General features: G+C 39.3%; 1 protein-coding gene across 1 annotated transcript in view; it reads right to left on the bottom strand.

Annotated features, from left to right (window-relative positions):
• Positions 1-21113, bottom strand: part of wdb (serine/threonine-protein phosphatase regulatory subunit widerborst) — a gene marked incomplete at its 3' end in the record, with an annotated part of 203504 nt that overhangs the window by 108736 nt on the left and 73655 nt on the right. The window contains 1 exon segment of the mRNA XM_070085990.1: positions 11305-11499. Coding sequence (XP_069942091.1) covers positions 11305-11499 — 195 coding nt within the window.

The following is a 21113-nucleotide window of genomic DNA, read 5'->3' as shown; positions in this document are numbered from 1 at the left end:
ATTTCATATTCCCACAAGCACTAAACACAATGAATTAATCGTAAAATGTTTGAATGAGACCCAAGGTTAGTGTTCACTCAAGCATCAACAAAACCAGACTGGCTCACGGCGCCTGCGCGAGGACGTAGACAGGGCGGGCTGGCGGACAGGTCCAGTACCCAGTGGTTCAAAAAAAGGGGCGAGTTCGATAATGGGGACAAAGTTGGTTCGAAAAAAAAAAGCGGTCGATTTTTGAAGAGTTCGATAAGAAATACATTCGAAATTTGAGGTTCCACTGTATGTGGAATAGGTGTTAAATTACTAAATGCTGTAAAGAGTTTTTATGAGGATAGTGAGGCTCAGGTTAGGGTGCATAGAAGAGAGGGAGACTACTTCCCAGTAAAAGTAGGTCTTAAACAGGGATGTGTAATGTCACCATAGTTGTTTAATATATTTATAGATAGGGTTGTAAAAGAAGTAAATACTAGGGTGTTCGGGAGAGGGGTGGGATTAAATTATGGGGAATCAAATACAAAATGGGAAATGACACAGTTACTTTTTGGTAATGATACTGTGCTTATGGGAGATTCTAAAGAAAAATTGCAAACGTTAGTGGACGAGTTTGGGAGTGTGTGTAAAGGTAGAAAGTTGAAAGTGAACATAGAAAAGAGTAAGGTGATGAGGGTATCAAATGATTTAGATAAAGAAAAATTGGATATCAAATTGGAGGAGGAGTATGAAAGAAGAAGAATGTTTTCAGATATCTGGGAGTTGAATTGTGAGCGGATGGATTTATGAAGGATGAGGTTAATCATAGAATTGACGAGGGAAAAAAGCAAGTGGTGCGTTGAGGTATATGTGGAGACAAAAAACATCATCTATGGAGGTAAAGAAGGGAATGTATGAAAGTCTAGTGGTACCAACACTCTTACATGGGTGTGAAGCTTGGGTTGCAAATGCTGCAGCAAGGAGATGGTTGGAAGCAGTGGAGATGTCCTGTCTAAGGGCAATGTGTGGTGTAAATATTATGCAGAAAATTCAGAGTGTGGAAATTAGGAAAATGTGTGGAGTTAATAAAAGCATTAGTCAGAGGGCTGAAGAGAAGTTGTTGAGGTAGTTTGGTCATTTAGAGAGAATGGATCAAAGTAGAATGACATGGAGAGCATATAAATCTGTAGGGGAAGGATGGCAGGGTAGGGGTCGTCCTCGAAAAGGTTGGAGGGAGGGGGTAAAGGAGGTTTTGTGGGCAAGGGGCTTGGACTTCCAGCAAGCGTACGTGAGTGTGTTCGATAGGAGTGAATGGAGACGAATGGTAATTGGGACCTGGCAAGCTGTTGGAGTGTGAGCAGGGTAATATTTAGTGAAGGGATTCAGGGAAACCGGTTATTTTACATAACCGGACTTGAATCCTGGAAATGGAAAGTACAATGCCTGCACTTTGAAGGAGGGGTTTGGGATACTGGCAGTTTGGAGAGACATGTTGTGTATCTTTATACGTATATGCTTCTAAACTGTTGTATTCTGATCACCTCTGCAAAAACAGTGATTATGTGTGAGTGAGGTGAAAGTGTTGAATGATGAAAGTATTTTCTTTTTGTGGATTTTCTTTCTTTTTGGGTCACCCTGCCTCAGTGGGAGACGGCCGACTTGTTAAAAAAATAATAATAATAGTAATAATAATAACTAATAATAATTATTATTATAATAACGAATGTCACCAACTCAGTGCACTGTTTACCTCGCTGTGGGAGCAGTTCTCTCATGTTTTGCTTACATTTTTGACAGTCATTTGGCCAAATTTCATTTTTCTAAGCACGAGTCCTAAGAAAGTAAGTGTAAAGGACAATGTTGAGAAGAGAGGGTGATTTCCATGGAATTAAAGCATGAAATCATAGATAAACAAGCTAGGTGTCCAGGTTATGCATTGATGGGGAAGCAGAGGGAGCTGGCTCCTAACTCAGAGCAAAAAATCGACCCAGGGGCAGCTCGCATCTCAAAAAACTCGTACGTTGGAACACTTGTAAGTCAAGGTTCCACTGTATTATATACTTATAAAAAATTTAATTTAATTTCAAGGACAAAACTAGTGCTGTTCATTGCTCCTAGGGCACACTGTAGAAGGCACTTATCCTCATTAAGTGACCATTACGCAGGGCACTGCAGAATTGGTTCTTTTTTAACACGGTGGCCATTTTCCCAAAGAAAAAAAATTTCATCGTCATTCAACACTTCCACCACCCTACCATCGTGTAAAACAATTTCAGGCTTTCATTATACACTTACTTCGCAGGATGGTAGTACTTCTATGGGTGGTTGCTGTCGACCAACCTACTACCTAAAATTAACATAGTTATTTTATTACTATTAACCCCTTGACTGTCGCAACCCCAAATCCTGAGGTGTCTCCTGGTGTCGCAAAATTTCCAGAAAAAAAAAAAAAATCCTACGAAATAATAGAGAATCTTTTCCCGATTGTAATGACACCAAACGAACAGAATTTGATGGCAAAGTGACAGAATTACACTCTCACGAAGCTAGCGACCTCGGCGATATTTACGAATCGGTGATTTCGCCCATTTTGAGCCCTATTTTCAGCTAATTCCATTGTTCCAGTCAACCAAACTCATAGCTATTTCTTTAGAACTCCATTTGTTCTATCGATTGAGTACAAGAAACTGCCCATTTACCAATTTCAACTACCCAATAATGTGGTCAGAAATTTGCAATTTGGCTAATTTCATGAAAATTAAAAAACATGACAATTTCAAAATAGGGTCCAGAATGAACAATGCAGACATTCCTGGCTCTAAAACAACACTTTCTTTGTTCATCAGTCACGTCTCCAGGCCCCGCTGATATTACTCTTGCTTTCTATTTTGAATTTTTATTCAAACAAAAAACAGAAGATTTACTGTTATGCAGACTACTGCAATATTGTAATAATTGTATAAATAATGTCAACCCATTCATGACTGCATATTAGAATGGCTAGATGGACATTTATTGGACAATGATATCATTTGTTTACTTTTGAACATCGGCAAAAATCAAACATTTCCCCTACTTTGAGCTCCATTTCAAGGTTCTTTTCATAGTAAAACCAATCAAAATCACTTCTATTTCTATAATATGTTTTCCATTCTATCAAATGAGACCACAAAAACGAGAATACAACCATAAATACTACACGAAAATAGAACGAAGTCGGCATTTTAATTAAAAAGAAAAAGGTCGGAGTTTTTTTTTCTCATTATGCACTGCGTGCTGCAAGATTTTTTTATACTGCACACACTGACCACACTGACCCATTCTCTCACATGTGGGCCTACCAGCTTTCTCCTGCTTGATTTGAAGCCGCTAGAATTTGAGTATATATATGTCAAAAACGGTGGCTCGTAAGACGTACATATACGTACAACCGAAACAGTCAAATGGTTAACACTATGGCTGTTTCCCACCAAGATGGGGTGGCCTGAAAAAGAAAAACTTTCATCATCATTCACTCCATCACTGTCTTGCCAGAGGCATGCTTGCACTACAGTTATGAAACTGCAACATTAACACCCCTCCTTCAGAGTGCAGGCACTGTAATTCCCATCTCCAGGACTCATGTCTGGCCTGCCATTTCCTTAAATCCCTTCATGTTACCCCGCTCACACTCCAACAGCACGTCCAGTCCTAAAAACCATTTGTCTCCATTCACTCCTATCTAACACGCTCACACATACTTACTGGAAGTCCAAACCCCTCACACACAAAACCTCCTTTACCCCCTCCCTCCAACCTTTCCTAGGCCAACCCCTACCCCGCCTTCCCTCCACTACAGATTTACACACTCTCGAAGTCATTCTATTTCCTTCCATCCTCTCTACATGTCCAAACCACCTCAACTACCCTTCCTCAGCCCTCTGAATAATGGTTTTGGTAATCCCGCACCTCCTAATTTCCAAGCCACGAATTCTCTGCATTATATTCACATTACACACTGCTCTAAGACATGACATTTTCACTGCCTCCAGCCTTCTCCTTGTTGCAACATTCACCACCCATGTTTCACACCCATACAAGTGTGTTTGTATAACTATATTCTCATACATTCCCCTCATTGCTTCCATGGACAAAGTTCTTGTCTCCACAGATGCCTCAGTGCACCATTTGCCTTTTTTCCCTCATCAATTCTATGATTCACCTCATCTTTCATAGACCCATCTGCTGACACGTCCACTCCTAAATACAGTGGACCCCCGGTTTTCGTCCAGTGTGGAAATCGTATAATCTGGATTTTAAGCACTTTTTCTGCGAAATTTTCCCCCGGGTTTCATACATGCACTCGGAAATCATATCAGATGCATCCACCCGCCCGGGATGCCGCTTCTCACACGTACCAGACTCAGTCTGCCTCCGTGTTTATTGATTGCGACTGTGAAATAAGCCACCATGGGGCCAAAGAAAGTTCAGAGTGCCAGCCCTTTGATAAAGCAGGTGAGAAACTTGATAGAATTCAAGAAAGAACTTGTAGCAAAATGTGAAAGTAGCGTATATGTGGCCGAGCTCACCAGGATGTAAGGGAAGTCGACATCAACAATTAGTTCCATCCTGGCGAAGAAAGCAGAAATCAAGGAAGCTGATGTTGCGAAAGGGGTAAATATGCTATCGAAACAGAGATCACAAACAATTGAGGATGTGAAGTTGTTGTTGTTGGTGTGGAACAACGAAAAACACTTAGCAGGAGATAGTGTTGTGGAGGGCTTTGATAGGGCTTTAATACCTGAAGTCCTTATGGAGAGGGATTCCCCTTCCAAACAACCTTTCCTCTTTCCCCTCCTCGCCTTCTTCCATACGCCAACAAGAGTCTTCAATAAAAGGTATGTAATAGTGATTTAAATGTTCATTTATCCATATTTATTTCTCATTGTTTTCTGTATGTGAATTTATAGTTATTCTCTATAAAATGTGTTTTTGTTAATATTTTTGGGTGTCTGAAACAGATTTCGTAACTGGATTTACATTATTTCTTATGGGAAACATTATTTCGGTTTTCGTCCATTTCGGATTTCGGCCAACCTCCTGGAATGGATTAACCCTTTGACTGTCGCGGCCGTATATATACGTCTTATGAGGTACCGTGTTTGACGTATATATACTCAAATTCTAGTGGCTTCAAATCAAGAAGGAGAAAGCTGGTAGGCCCACATGTGAGAGAATGGGTCTGTGTGGTCAGTGTGCACCATATAAAAAAAATCCTGGAGCACGCAGTGCATAATGAGAAAAAAAAAACTCCGACCGTTTTTTTTAATTAAAATGCCGACTTTGTGGTCTATTTTCGTATAGTATTTATGGTTGTATTCTAGTTTTCTTGGTCTCATTTGATAGAATGGAAAACATCTTATAGAAATAGAGGTGATTTTGATTGATTTTACTATAAAAAGAACCTAGAAATGGAGCTCAAAGTAGGGGAAATGTTTGATTTTTGCCAATGTTCAAAAGTAAACAAATGATGCCATTGTCCAATAAATGTCCAACTAGCCATTCTAATATGCAGTCATGAATGGGTTGATGTTATTTATACATACGTATTACAGTATTGCAGTAGTCTGCATAATAGTAAGTCTTCTATTTTTTGTTTGAATAAAAATTCAAAATAGAAAGCAAGAGTAATATCATGGGGGCCTGGAGACATGACTGATGAGCAAAGAAAATGTTATTTTAGAGCCAGGAATGTCTGCATTGTTCATTCTGGACCTTATTTTGAAATTGTCATATTTTTTAGTTTTCGTGAAATTGGCCAAATTGCAAATTTCTGACCACATTATTAGGTAGTTGAAATCGGTAAATGGGCATAATTCCGTCAGTTTTCCATCAAATTTCGTTTTTTTTGGTGTCATTACAATCGGGAAAAGATTTTCTATCATTTCATAAGAAAAAATAATTTTTTTTTTTTAAATTTTGTGACACCAGGAGACACCTCAGGATTGGGGGTTGCGACAGTCAAAGGGTTAAGGACGAAAACAGGGGTATTACTGTATCTGAATGCATTCACCTCCTCCATACTCTCTCCCTCCAATCTGATATCTAATCTTTTGTCACCTTTCCTATATTCACTTTTAATTTTCTTCTTTTACATACCCTACCAAACTCATCCACCAACCTTTACAACTTCTCTTCAGAATCTCCCAAAAGCACAGTGTAATCAGTAAAGAGCAGCTGTGACAACTCGTATATTTACATAATGAATCCATTACCACCATTGGCTCAATTCAGGTCTTCTTGCAGGGATAAAATATTATTTTTATTTTTTGTCTTACAAAGGCTCTTTGCATCATCTGCAAGCATGTTCAGCAAATTTTGTTACTTTTGGGAAATCATTTGTATGAAGTCTAAACATCGGTGGGGCAAGCACAGATCCCTGTGGTACCTCACTTGTGAAACTACTCCTCGAGGACATTTTACTTCTAATCCAGTGCAATAGCATGTGTCTCGTTTTTCCAACGTTTTGCAGGTCAGTCATTCATAAGCATACCAAGTTTGCTGATATCCCAACCAATAGTAGCAACATCCTGCACAAACATCCCTCCCCTTCCATCTCAAATATAAAAGTTTCCAAACACCCACAATTCCAACACAAAACTTCATTTTATGTTCACACATCTGCATTAAGTTCCCAAGTTAAACAAATATACAGTGGACCCTCAACCAGCGATATTAATCCGTTCCTGAGAGCTCATCGTTAATCGAAATAATCGTTAGTCAAGTTAATTTTCCCCCTAAGAAATAATGGAAATCAAATTAATCCGTGCAAGACACCCCGAAGTATTTAAAAAAAAAAATTTTACCACACGAAATATTAATTTTAATACACACAAACTGAAGAAGACATGCACAGTTACATTACACTCACCTTTACTGAAGATCTGGTGATGACTGATGGGATGGGAGGAGGGGAGACCATTGATCTACTTAGTGTTTAGAAGGGGAATCCCCTTCCATTAGCACTTGAGGTAGCAAGTCTTTTTCTGGGGTTACTTCCCTTGTTCTTTTAATGCCACTAGGACCAGCTTCAGAGTCACTGGCCTTCTGTCGCACAACATATCTGTCCATAGATACCTGTACCTCTCGTTCCTTTATGACTTTCCTAAAGTGGTTCACAACATTGTCAGTGTACAGGTTGCCAACACGGCTTGCAGTAGCTGTGTCAGGGTGATTTTCATCAAAAAAGGTTTGCACTTCAAGTCACTTTGCACACATTTCCTTAATCTTAGAAGTAGGCAACTTCTTCAATTTCTCTATCCTCTCCTCCAAAGCAGTTTCCTCAGGTCTGCCCTCTTGCTGTTCAAGATGATCTAGCAGCTCATCAGTGGTTAGTTCTTCTTTGTCCTCCTCCACCAGCTCTTCCACATCCTCCCCACTAACCTCCAACCCCAAGGACTTCCCCAATGCCACAATGGATTCCTCAACTGGCATAGGATTCTCAGGGTTAGCCTCAAACCCTTCACAATCCCTTTTGTCTACATATTCTGGCCACAGTTTCTTCCAAGCAGAGTTCAAGGTCCTCTTAGACACTTCCTCCCAAGCCTTACCTATAATGTTTACACAATTGAGGATGCTGAAGTGATCTCTCCAAAACTCTCTTAGAGTCAGTTGAGTTTCTGAGGTCACTACAAAGCACCTTTCAAACATAGCTTTTGTGTACAGTTTCTTGAAGTTTGCAATGACCTGCTGGTCCATGGGCTGCAGGAGAGGAGTGGTATTAGGAGGCAAAAACTTCACCTTAATGAAGTTCATGTCCCCAGAATGTCACTCTGCCACGTCTGAAGGATGACCAGGAGCATTGTCTAATACCAGGAGGCACTTAAGGTCCAATTTATTTTCCAGGAGGTAATTTTTCACAGTGGGGGCAAATGCATGGTGTAACCAGTCATAGAAAAAGTCTCTAGTGACCCATGCCTTACTGTTTGCCCTCCACAGCACACACAAATTAGCCTTGACGACATTGTTTTTCCTGAACACACTGGGAGTTTCAGAGTGATACACCAATAAAGGCTTCACTTTGCAATCACCACTAGCATTGGAACACATCAACAGAGTAAGCCTGTCTTTCATAGGCTTATGTCCTGGGAGTGCCTTTTCCTCCTGAGTAATGTAGGTCCTGGTTGGCATTTTCTTCCAAAACAGGCCTGTTTCGTCACAATTAAACACTTGTTCAGGTTTCAGTCCTTCACTGTCTATGTACTCCTTGAATTCCTCCACATATTTTTCAGCCGCTTTGTGGTCCGAACTGGCAGCCTCACCATGCCTTATCACACTATGAATGCCACCACGCTTCTTAACCCCTTCAGGGTCCAAGGCCAAAATCTGAAGTGGTGCTCCAGTGTCCAAGAAATTTTGAAAAAAAAAAAAAAAAAAAAAATCTTACAGAATTAAAGGGTATATTTTTGTGAAGGTAATAAGACAAAAAAAAAGTTTTTTTTCTGATCAGTACTTGCCGAGATACAGCAGTGGGAAGTTGACCCAAAATGACCAGGTGACTGCAACATAAGTGACTTCTGCAAAATCCCATTTTTTTATTTTGTTTTTTTATACTTTTTTCTTTTCTATTCTAATTGTTTTCTTTTTTTAATAACATTTGTGGCCTGTGAGACCAGTATAATGTATATTGTATAAGTGTACACTCATTGTATTTAACACAATAACTGCACTAATTTGTTTATCATTATATTGCTTACAAAACTTGTTTACAAGTTTATTGTAAACAAAATGATGAAAATATTAGTGCGGTTATTGTGTTGAATACAACAGTACCATATGGTACAATGGTACCATAGGGTGCAATGGTACCATATGGTACAATGGTACCATAGGGTGCAATGGTACCATATGGTACAATGGCACCATATGATACAATATGGTACAATGGCACATGATACAATGGTACCATATAGTACCATATGGTACAATGGTGCCATAGGGTGCAATGGTACCATAGCGTGCAATGGTACCATATGGTACAATGGCATCATATGATAGTGGCACCATATGGTACAATATGGCACAATGGCACATGATACAATGGTACCATATGATACAATGGTACCATATGGTAGAATGGCACCATTTGGTACAATGGTACCATATGATACAATGGTACCATATGGTGCAATGGTACCATATGGTGTAATGGTACCATATGATGCAATGGTACCATATGGTACATTGTACCATACAATACAATGATACCATATGGTTCATTGTACCATATGGTACTGTTGTATTCAACACAAACACACTAATATTTTCATTATTATTTTGTTTACAATAGTTGTTTACAACAAAAATATGCAAAAATGTTGTATATTAGTAATGTTCTATTATATATTTACAAGTGTACAGGAACTTGACCTGTTCCTTGAGGTGGATGACAAAGCACTTCGTCTCGGAAACTGCCGAGTCTTGCGTCGCCACTTACTCAGTCTTGGCTGGTGTCTCATGCCACCAACACCTCTTGACCATATGGTACACGGTATCATATGCTACAGGGTACCATATGGTACATTGTACTATGTGGTAAAGGGTACCATGCAGTACAGGATAATATATGGTGCAGGGTACCATATGGTACAGGGTACCATATGGTACAGGGTACCATATGGTACAGGGTACCATATGGTACAGGGTACCATACGGTACAGGGTACCACATGGTACAGGGTACCATACGGTACAGGGTACCATACGGTACAGGAAACCATATGGTACAGATACAGGGATAACTATAGAAATAAGTCACCCTGACTTTTTTGGGTTATCCTAGGATTTTATATGTATGCTGCTATGTATGATAATCTATGCAATTGTATTTCTGTACACCTGAATAAACTTACTCAAGTGCATGTGGCATCATAAGTAAGTTTATTTAGTTATACACAAATAAAGTTACATAGAATATCATACTTAGCAGCATATGTTTGGAGAACCTAGGATAACCCAAAAAAGTCAGATTTATTTCCATTAGGGTCCCTGTACCCTGTACCATATGGTACAATGTACTATATGGTACATTGTACCATATGGTACCATTGTACCATATACCATTGTACCATATGATACCATTGTATGACATGGCACCATTGTACCATATGGTACCATTGTACCATATGGCACAATGGTACCATATGGTTCAAAACCATAGAATTCGTCTTCAGCTCCACTTTCATCAGTCTTTGAACTGTAAGTTGTGAAGAGGAGAGTCAGAATTCGCCCAGAGAGTGAGTGGGGAGTGAGAGCATCTTGCCCCCAGGCACTATGAACAAAGCTACTTTGCTGGCGTTCCCACAATGCCATGTGGGCGTCCAGATTTTTTCTATGGTGTGCACACTGACCACCCAGACCCATTCTCTTAGATGTAGGCCCACCAGCCTTCTCGAGCTAAATTTGACGGCGCTAGAATTTTGGCGTAGATCTACGGTTTGGACCCTGAACGTAAAGCTGTAGATCTACGGGACGGACCCTGAAAGGGTTAAATCTCTCAAACCAACCTTTGCTTGCCTTAAATTCACTTACATCACTAGTTGCTGGCATTTTTTTAATTAAATCGTCATGCAACTTCCTAGCCTTTTCACATATGATCGCTTGAGAGATGCTATCTCCTGCTATCTGTTTATTGTTTATCCACACCAGTAAGTCTCTCAACATCTTCTACTGCTTGCGATCTCAGTTTCGAAAACACAGTTGCACCTTTGGCAAGAACAGCTTCCTTGGTTGCCGTTTTCTTGCCCATAATAGTAGCGATGGTTGATTGGGGTTTATTATACAACCTGACCAGCTCAGAGACACGCACTCCATTTTCATACTTAGCAATGATCTCTTTCTTCATCTCCATAGTAATTCTCACCCTTTTTGCTGTAGGGTTGGCACTAGAAGCTTTCTTGGGGCCCATGGTGACTTATTTTGCAGGTGCAATCACTACATAGGCTGTGATAATATGAAATGTTCCAGTTGTATGTTTGGAAGCGACTGCGGTGGCTGGCTTGTAAACACTGGCACCCACGGGACAAGTGAGGCGCACTCTGGCCAAAGTGGACGCATCTCATATGGAACAAATCGCGCTGGTCGGGTTTTTAAGTGCTAGTCGAGGCAAAATTTTTTTGCATTAAAATGTATCACTAGTCAGATTTATCGTTAATCGATGCCATCGCTGGTTGAGGGTCCACTGTACTCTTAAACTATCTGTGAAACTAGGATATCCACCTACAAGAAAACCTTAATCTAGATTATTAAATTTGCATTCCTTAATCATAGAGAAATAGAAGGAAAATCAATTCATGCTCACCTGTAAAACAAATTTCTGATCTATAACTCTCTTGCCAATTGCTGGCTGGAAGTCGGGGCTCTCTAAGAAGCGTAGAAAGAATTCATAGACCAGCTGTAAGTGTGGCCAAGACGCTTCTAGCGTTGGATCGTCCTCTTCTGGGTCAAAATCTGGGTTATCCGAAGGAGGAAGAGTTCGGAACAAGTTGCAAGCAATCTGAAAAAAAAAAAAAAGTTTAGTAGTTTTACTGAATGCTGACACAATTCTAATGTTAACACATTTGCCATCTCCCACCAAGGCAGGGAAACCAAAAAATCAAGAACATTCACTACTAATTATTCAATATACAGTATAAATGTCTTGCCAGAATTCACAATCACAGTTCAAACGACTCTCCAAACTGTGACATCCTCACCCTTCTTCAGAGTACAGGCACTATATTTCCCATCTCTAGGACTTGCTCACACTCCAACAGCACATCAAATCCCTAAAACCCACTTAGTCTGTACTCACCTTCATCCAACACTCATGCTCTTATTGGATGCATAGGTGCCAACCACCCAAAACCACCACCACCCCTTCCCTCTGAACCTTCCTGTAATAATCCTCTACCCCTTCTTCCTTCCACCCCAGATTTATACACCCACTTGTCATCCTATTCTGCTCCATCTTCTCTAAATGCCCAATCCACCTCAACAACCCCTCCTCTGCCTTTTGAATAATACTGTCCTTTGTAACCCCACATTCTCTGCATAATATTTATACCATATTGCTCTCAAACCTGACATCTCCACTGCCTCCAACCTTCTCCTCCACCTCAATGCAATGTTTGAAGCCAATGTCTTACCCATACAAAAGGATTAATACCAATACACTGGTACGATGTATGATGGTATGATGTAGCACGTAATGAAAGTAGTTTGTTAGATTATGTATTGGTGGATAAAAGGTTGATGGGTAGGCTCCAGGATGTACATGTTTATAGAGGGGCAACTGATATGTCAGATCATTATTTAGTTGTAGCTACAGTTAGAGTAAGAGGTAGATGGGAAAAGAGGAAGGTGGCAACAACAAGTAAGAGGGAGGTGAAAGTGTATAAACTAAGGGAGGAGGAAGTTCGGGCGAGATATAAGAGACTGGTGGCAGAAAGGTGGGCTAGTGCAAAGATGAGTAGTGGGGGGGGGGGGGGGGGGGGTTGAAGAGGGTTGTAATAGTTTTAAAAATGCAGTATTAGAATGTGGGGCAGAAGTTTGTGGTTATAGGAGGGTGGGGGCAGGAGGAAAGAGGAGTGATTGGTGGAATGATGAAGTAAAGGGTGTGATAAAAGAGAAAAAGGTAGCTTACGAGAGGTTTTTACAAAGCAGAAGTGTTATAAGAAGAGAAGAGTATATGGAGAGTAAAAGAAAGGTGAAGAGAGTGGTGAGAGAGTGCAAAAGGAGAGCAGATGAAAGAGTGGGAGAGGCACTGTCAAGAAATTTTAATGAAAATAAGAAAAATTTTTGGAGTGAGTTAAACAAGTTAAGAAAGCCTAGGGAAAGTATGGATTTGTCCGTTAAAAACAGAGTAGGGGAGTTAGTAGATGGGGAGAGGGAGGTATTAGGTAGATGGCGAGAATATTTTGAGGAACTTTTAAATGTTGAGGAAGAAAGGGAGGCGGTAATTTCATGCACTGGTCAGGGAGGTATACCATCTTTTAGGAGTGAAGAAAAGCAGAATGTAAGTGTGGTGGAGGTACGTGAGGCATTACGTAGAATGAAAGGGGGTAAAGCAGCTGGAACTGATGGGATCATGACAGAAATGTTAAAAGCAGGGGGGGATATAGTGTTGGAGTGGTTGGTACTTTTGTTTAATAAATGTATGAAAGAGGGGAAGGTACCTAGGGATTGGCAGAGAGCATGTATAGTCCCTTTATATAAAGGGAAAGGGGACAAAAGAGATTGTAAAAATTATAGAGGAATAAGTTTATTGAGTATACCAGGAAAAGTATACGGTAGAGTTATAATTGAAAGAATTAGAGGTAAGACAGAATGTAGAATTGCGGATGAGCAAGGAGGCTTCAGAGTGGGTAGAAGATGTGTAGATCAAGTGTTTACATTGAAGCATATATGTGAACAGTATTTAGATAAAGGTAGGGAAGTTTTTATTGCATTTATGGATTTAGAAAAGGCATATGATAGAGTGGATAGAGCAGCAATGTGGCAGATGTTGCAAGTTTATGGAATAGGTGGTAAGTTACTAAATGCTGTAAAGAGCTTTTATGAGGATAGTGAGGCTCAGGTTAGGGTATGTAGAAGAGAGGGAGAATACTTCCCGGTAAAAGTAGGTCTTAGACAGGGATGTGTAATGTCACCATGGTTGTTTAATATATTTATAGATGGGGTTGTAAAAGAAGTAAATGCTAGGGTGTTCGGGAGAGGGGTGGGATTAAATTATGGGAAATCAAATTCAAAATGGGAATTGACACAGTTACTTTTTGCTGATGATACTGTGCTTATGGGAGATTCTAAAGAAAAATTGCAAAGGTTAATGGATGAGTTTGAGAATGTGTGTAAAGGTAGAAAGTTGAAAGTGAACATAGAAAAGAGTAAGGTGATGAGGGTATCAAATGATTTAGATAAAGAAAAAATGGATATCAAATTGGGAAGGAGGAGTATGGAAGAAGTGAATGTTTTCAGATACTTGGGAGTTGACGTGTCGGCGGATGGATTTATGAAGGATGAGGTTAATCATAGAATTGATGAGGGAAAAAAGGTGAGTGGTGCGTTGACGTATATGTGGAGTCAAAAAACGTTACCTATGGAGGCAAAGACGGGAATGTATGAAAGTACAGTGGACCCCCGGTTAACGATTTTAATCCGTGCAAGAGGGGTAATTGTTATGCGAAATAATCGTTATGTGAATGAATTTTCCCCATAAGAAATAATGGAAATAAAATTAATCTGTGCAAGACACCCAAAAGTATGAAAAAAAAATTTTTTTACCACATGAAATGTTAATTTTAATACACACAAACTGAAAAAGGCATGCACACTTACATGACACTTACTTTTATTGAAGATCTGGTGATGATTGATGGGATGGGAGGAGGGGAGAGTGTCGAACTTATTGTTTAGAAGGGGAATCCCCTTCCATTAGGACTTGAGGTAGCAAGTCCTTTTCCGGGGTTACTTCCCTTCTTCTTTTAATGCCACTAGGACCAGCTTGAGAGTCACTGGACCTCTGTCGCACAACAAATCTGTCCATAGAGCTCTGTACCTCCCGTTCCTTTACGATTTGTCTAAAATGGGCCACAACATTGTCATTGAAATAGTCACCAGCACGGCTTGCAACAGCTGTGTCAGGGTGATTTTCATCCATAAAGGTTTGCAGTTCAACCCACTGTGCACACATTTCCTTAATTTTTGAAGTAGGCACAATGGATTCCACAACTGGCATAGGCTTCTCAGGGTTAGCCCCAAACCCTTCAAAATCTTTCTTAATTTCCATACTAATTCTCACCCTTTTTACCACAGGGTTGGCACTAGAAGCTTTCTTGGGGCCCATGGTCACTTATTTTCCAGAAACAGCACCGAAAACACTGTAATAATACGAAATATTCCGAGTGTATGCTTGGATGTTACCGCGGAGGCTGGCTGGTAAACAATGGCACGGGCGGCACATGTGAGGCTGGCTGAGGGCGCACATTGGACGCGTCTCGGACGAAAATCGGTGAGCGGGTTTTTAATCGGTATGCGCGGCAAAAATTTTGCGATTAAAGTAAGTGGTATGCGGAATAATCGCTATGTGATGCCATCGTTATGCGGGGGTCCACTGTATAGTAGTACCAACACTCTTATATTGATGTGAAGCTTGAGTGGTAAATGCAGCAGCGAGGAGACGGTTGGAGGCAGTGGAGATGTCCTGTCTAAGGGCAATGTGTGTTGTAAATATGCAGAAAATTCGGAGTGTGGAAATTAGGAGAAGGTGTGGAGTTAATAAAAGCATTAGTCAGAGGGCAGAAGAGGGGTTGTTGAGGTGGTTTGGTCATTTAGAGAGAATGGATCAAAGTAGAATGACATGGAAAGCATATAAATCTATAGGGGAAGGAAAGAGGGGTAGGGGTCGTCCTCGAAAGGGTTGGAAAGAGGGGGTAAAGGAGGTTTTGTGGGCGAAGGGCTTGGACTTCCAGCAAGCGTGCATGAGCGTGTTAGACAGGAGTGAATGGAAACGAATGATACTTGGGACCTGACGATCTGTTGGAGTGTGAGCAGGGTAATATTTAGTGAAGGGATTCAGGGAAACCGGTTATTTTCATATAGTCAGACTTGAGTCCTGGAAATGGGAAGTACAATGCCTGCACTTTAAAGGAGGGGTTTGGGATATTGGCAGTTCTGGAGGGATATGTTGTGTATCTTTATACGTATATGCTTCTAAACTGTTGTATTCTGAGCACCTCTGCAAAAACAGTGATAATGTGTGAGTGTGGTGAAAGTGTTGAATGATGATGAAAGTATTTTCTTTTCGGGGATTTTCTTTTTTTTTTTTTTTTTTTTTTGGGTCACCCTGCCTCGGTGGGAGACGGCCGACTTGTTGGGGAAAAAAAAAAAAAAAAAAAAAACACTGGTACATTCAATCTTTGCCCCCATAGATTAACTTTCTTTCCCCTTTATATAGTCTATGATTCATCTTATCTTTCACAACATCTGACAAAATTTTTTTCAATTGAAACTTACAGTTTACTCTCATTATCTTGCTCTTTTCTGTGTTCACTTAATTTCATTCTCCAGGTAAACCCTCCCAAACTCCTCTAACCTTTGCAACTTCTCCAAAGAGTAGTTGCAAAGGTTAGTGCAGGAGTCACAGTTGCTATTTGCTGTGTCATCAGCACAGCAACTGTGACAACACCCACCTATCAGGTTCTTTATTTTTTAATCCCACATCTATCTCCAACACAGTAGTGATGTTCTTAAAAATAGCATTCAAGTAAAAAATTATGAAAGATGAAGAACACATGGGATAAATAATTATACATGTTATATTGTCGGGTACACATACACACTAGTGTCTCCCTTGTCGAAGTTCATAGGTTTGAACCTGAAGTGTTAACACTAATATATATATTGAATGTAGGTAGTAGGTTGGTAGACAGCAACTGCCCAGGGAAGTACTACCGTACTGCCAACTGAGTGTAAAACAGAAGCCTGTATTTGTTTTAAATAATGGCAGGATTGCTGGTGTCTTTTTTCTGTCTCATAAACAAGCAAGATTTAAGGTACATCTTGTTACTTCTACTTACACTCAGGTCACACGCACACTACACATGCATGTATACATTTATGTATACATACTCATCTGAGTTTTCTTTGATTTTATCTTAATAGCTTTTGTTCTTATTATTTTTCCTTTCACATCCATGGGAAAGTGGAATGAGAATCTTTCCTCCACAAGGCATGCATGTTGTAAAAGTCAACTAAAACGCCAGGAACGCTGGGCTAGTAACCCCTTTTCCCGTATAGCCTACTAAAAAGAAGAAGAAAACCTTTAAAGTGGGATGTTTGAATGTGTGTGGTTGTAGTGCGAATGATAGAGATGATTGTGGATGTTATGAATGAAAAGAAGTTGAAGGTCCTGGCTCTAAGTGAAACAAAGCTAATATAAATGTATAAATTCAAGGATTATGTGGAGTAAAATAAGGGTTGGATGTGAAAAGTGGGTTACATTAAGTGTTTATGCACCTGGAGAAGAGAGAAGTGTAGAGGAGAGAGAGATTTTGTGGGAAATGTTGAGTGAGTGCATGGGGAGTTATGAACTAAGTGAGAGAGTACTTGTGGTTGGGGATCTCAATGCTAAAGTGGGTAAAAATTTTATGGAGGGAGTAATAGGTAAATTTGGGGTGCCAGGGGTAAATGAAAATGGGGAGCCTTTAATTGAACTGTGTGTAGAAAGAGGTTTGGTAATAATACATATTTTATATAATGGGACAGACACCAAAAGGGTTAATATAGTGACTGAGGTGTTTTTTAGGACAGTTTTCATGGTTTCAATTGATAAACTAAAAGACATACTACTGAAATAATTTTGGTGGGTTTCATACCTGAAGTGGCTTGAAATAGGCCTCAAACAGTGAAATTATTTGATTTTGGGAAATTTTCTTGTGGAATAGTAGGGCTCCCCCCTTTACCTACCTGGTCTGTTTCATGGGCTTTTTAACCCCTTCAGGGTCCAAGGCCCAAATCTGAAGTGGTGCCCCAGTGTCCAAGAATTTAAAAAAAAAAAATTTGTTATTTTTTCTTATGAAATGGTAGAGAATCTTTTTGTGAAGGTAATAAAACAAAAAGTGCGAAATTTGATGGAAAATTGACGAAATTATGCTCTTGCGAATTTTGATGTGTCAGCGATATTTACGAATCGGCGATTTTGCCGACTTTCACTCCCATTTTAGGCCAATTACATTATTCCAGTCAACCAAATTCTTAGCTATTTCATTAGTATTACTTCTATTCTATCGATTGAGCACAAGAAATCGCCAAGTCAACTATTTCAACTACAAATTAAAGTGATCGGAAATTGTTAATTTGGCCAATTTAATACAAAGTTCAAAATATTCCAATTTCAAAATAGGGTCCAGAATAAACAATGTAGGTATTCCTGGAACTAAACTAACATTTCCTCTGTTCATTAGTTACGTTTTGAGGCTTTACAAATAAATTCCATTTTGATTTTTTATTCACATAATAAATTTTTATTCACACCAAAAAATAGAAGATTTACTGTTATGCAATACTGTAATAATTGTATAAATATCATCACCATATTTGTGAATGCATATTAGACCCACCAGCTGGCGTGTATTAGACATGTGAGGTCGTTTGTTTACTCTTGAATATCGGCAAAAATTTAACATTTCTGCTACTTTGAGCTCAGTTTCAAGCCATTTCCAGTGCTAAAACCAATCAAAATCATCTCTATTTCTGTAATATGTCTTCCATTCTATCAAATGAGACCAAGAAATTGCAAATACAACTATAAAAAACATACGAAAAAACACTGCAAAGTTGCTGTTTTAATCGAAAAATCATGATTTCAGTTTTTTTTCTCTCATACACAGTGTGCTGCAGGATCTGTTTTATGTGGTGCACACATACCACATAGATGTATTCTCTCATATCTAGGCCCAAATGTACCACTCACAGTTTATCAGTGAGCTGAGCTCATGACGTAGATCTACGGTTTGGACCCTGAACGTAAAGCCGTAGATCTACGGGACAGACCCTGAAAGGGTTAATAAGTTTGCCTCAATTACTGAGATGGCTTAAACCATGACCAATCATTCTTTGGCTACATTTCATTAAGGAGAGAAACAGAGTGAAAACTTTAAATTTTTGTGTAACAATGGGTTTAATATGGAGAGCAGGTGCTAAAGAAGAGGCAAGGGGACATGATTAATAAACAGAGGAAAGGTTGATTTAGTGGCTGGAATGCCTAAGAGGTTTATTTTGGATTGTCTTTAAACTGAAATTTGTAGGGCCCTCCAGACCCCTTCTTTGTAATGGGAGTTGTACCATGAGGCAAATTGCTTGCAGCAACATTGAGGTTCCGGATAGACTGAGGGATGTATCTCGGCCTCTCTGAAAATATCCTTCACAAGGACTCCCTCCCCCAGAAAAGTGATGACACCAGTCTTCACCATACAAAGCCTCTCCTGACCCATTATGAATGACAGAAATAACTGTAGATGGCAACAAAAGTACAGGGAAAAAGATACAAATGGAGTGTGAGACTAACATGTCCCACACTCGCAACACATGTCTCATTCAACACATGTCTCATTCATTTTCTTTACATGGTTGAAAACAAGCAAAAACCGTTTGCCACTTGATCAATGGCAAGCAACTTTTTCGAGTTTCATGGCAAAGATTTTGCTGCAGAGGCTGCATTATAGTTTCTTCCATGGTGAAAATATAGGTCCTTGCTTAATTTAAAAGCAAAATTACTGATCTAATACCTTAATCAACTTACAGAATACCTCAAACCAACATACCAAACTTCACTGAATATTTGAGAAACATGATAAACATAGAACTCAAAAATTGCTTAATATTTGCTGAAGACCTCAACACATACCTTAGCAACAACTCCAAGGTGCTGAGTTTTGTTTTCTAAACACATATTGTACGTCTGGCTAACTAGACCCAAGTCTTGAGGTGGGAAGTGCAGTGCCTGCACTCTCAAGGAGAAGTTGAGATATTTATTGTTTGGAGTGACATCTGAACTGTCATATCTGTGTGCCTCTGGCAAAACAGTGATAGTGTGAGTGACAGCAAAAGTGTTTTTCTTTTTGGGCCACCGTGCCTTGGTGATAAACGGCCGATTTGTTGAAAGAAAGAAGGTAGTACTGCTTGCTTGCTCTTTACTCCCCTCAATTAGAAAACCCACTAGAATCACTGAAACATCTGCTTCTATTTTTAATCATATCTGAACCAACATAATAGCACCTAAAATAATAAATATAATCAAGTATACAACAAATGACCAGTGCCTTACATTTGTAATCAATAATATTACAAAAGGGCCATTCTATAAAAAAAAGGTAACTAAATTACCAGGAGTAAGGGACTAGTAACCCTTTCTCCCATATAAATTACTAAATATAAAAATAAAAACTTTTCAGGTCACTCTACCTCGGTGGGATACGGCTGATGTGCTTAAAAAAAAAAAAAAAATTGATGACATTAAATATACAAATTGAGAAAATAAGCTGAATCTCAACACCAACATACACTACCTACCAAAAAAATTATAACCCCATAACTGTCACACCCTCAAATCCTGAGGTGTCTCCTAGTGTCGAAAAATTTTTGGAAAAAAAAAAAAAATCTCTCATGAAATGATAAGAGAATCTTTTCCCGATGGTGATGACACCAAAAGAACGAAATTTGACGGAAAATTTACGGAATTACGCTCTTGCAAAGTTAGCGACCTCGGCGATATTTATGAATCGGCGATTTCGCCCACTTTGAGCCCTATTTTCAGCTAATTCCATTGTTCCAGTCCACCAAACTCATAGCTATTTCTTTAGAACTCCATTTGTTCTATCGACTGAGTACAAGAAACTACCCATTTATCAATTCCAACTACCCAATAATGTGGTCAGAAATTTGCAATTTGGCCAATTTCATGCAAATTAAAAAATATGCCAATTTCAAAACAGGGTCCAGAATGAACAATGCAGACATTCCTGGCTCTAAAACAACACTTTCTTTGTTCATCAGTCACGTCCCCCGGCCCCTCTGATATTACTCTTGCTTTCTTGCATTCTATTTTGAATTTTTATTCAAGCAAAAAATAAAAAAAAAAAAAAGGTTTACTGTTATGCAGACTACTGCAATATTGTAATAATTGTATAAATAATGTCAACCCATTCATGACTGCATATTAGAATGGCTAGTTGGACATTTATTGGACAATGACATCATTTGTTTACTTTTGAACATTGGCAAAAATCAAACATTTTCCCTACCTTGAGCTCCATTTCAAGGTTCTTTTCAAAGTAAAACCAATCAAAATCACCTCTATTTCTATAATATGTTTTCCATTTATCAAATGACACCAAGAAAATGAGAATACAACCATAAATACGATACGGAAATACACCACAAAATCGGCATTTTAATAAAAAAACAAGTCAGAATTTTTTTCTCATTATGCACTGTGTGCTGCAGGGTTTTTTTTTATTACTGTGCACACTGACAACAAAGACCCATTCTCTCACATGTGGGCCTACCAGCTTTCTCCTGCTTGATTTGAAGCCGCTAGAATTTTTGAGTACAGTAGGGCCCCACTTATACGGC

This window comes from Cherax quadricarinatus, chromosome 17, assembly GCF_038502225.1.
Source record: "Cherax quadricarinatus isolate ZL_2023a chromosome 17, ASM3850222v1, whole genome shotgun sequence".
In the NCBI taxonomy this organism is placed as follows: domain Eukaryota; kingdom Metazoa; phylum Arthropoda; class Malacostraca; order Decapoda; family Parastacidae; genus Cherax; species Cherax quadricarinatus.
Note: the sequence above shows the minus strand (reverse complement) of the source record. Positions and strands in the feature narration are given on the sequence as shown.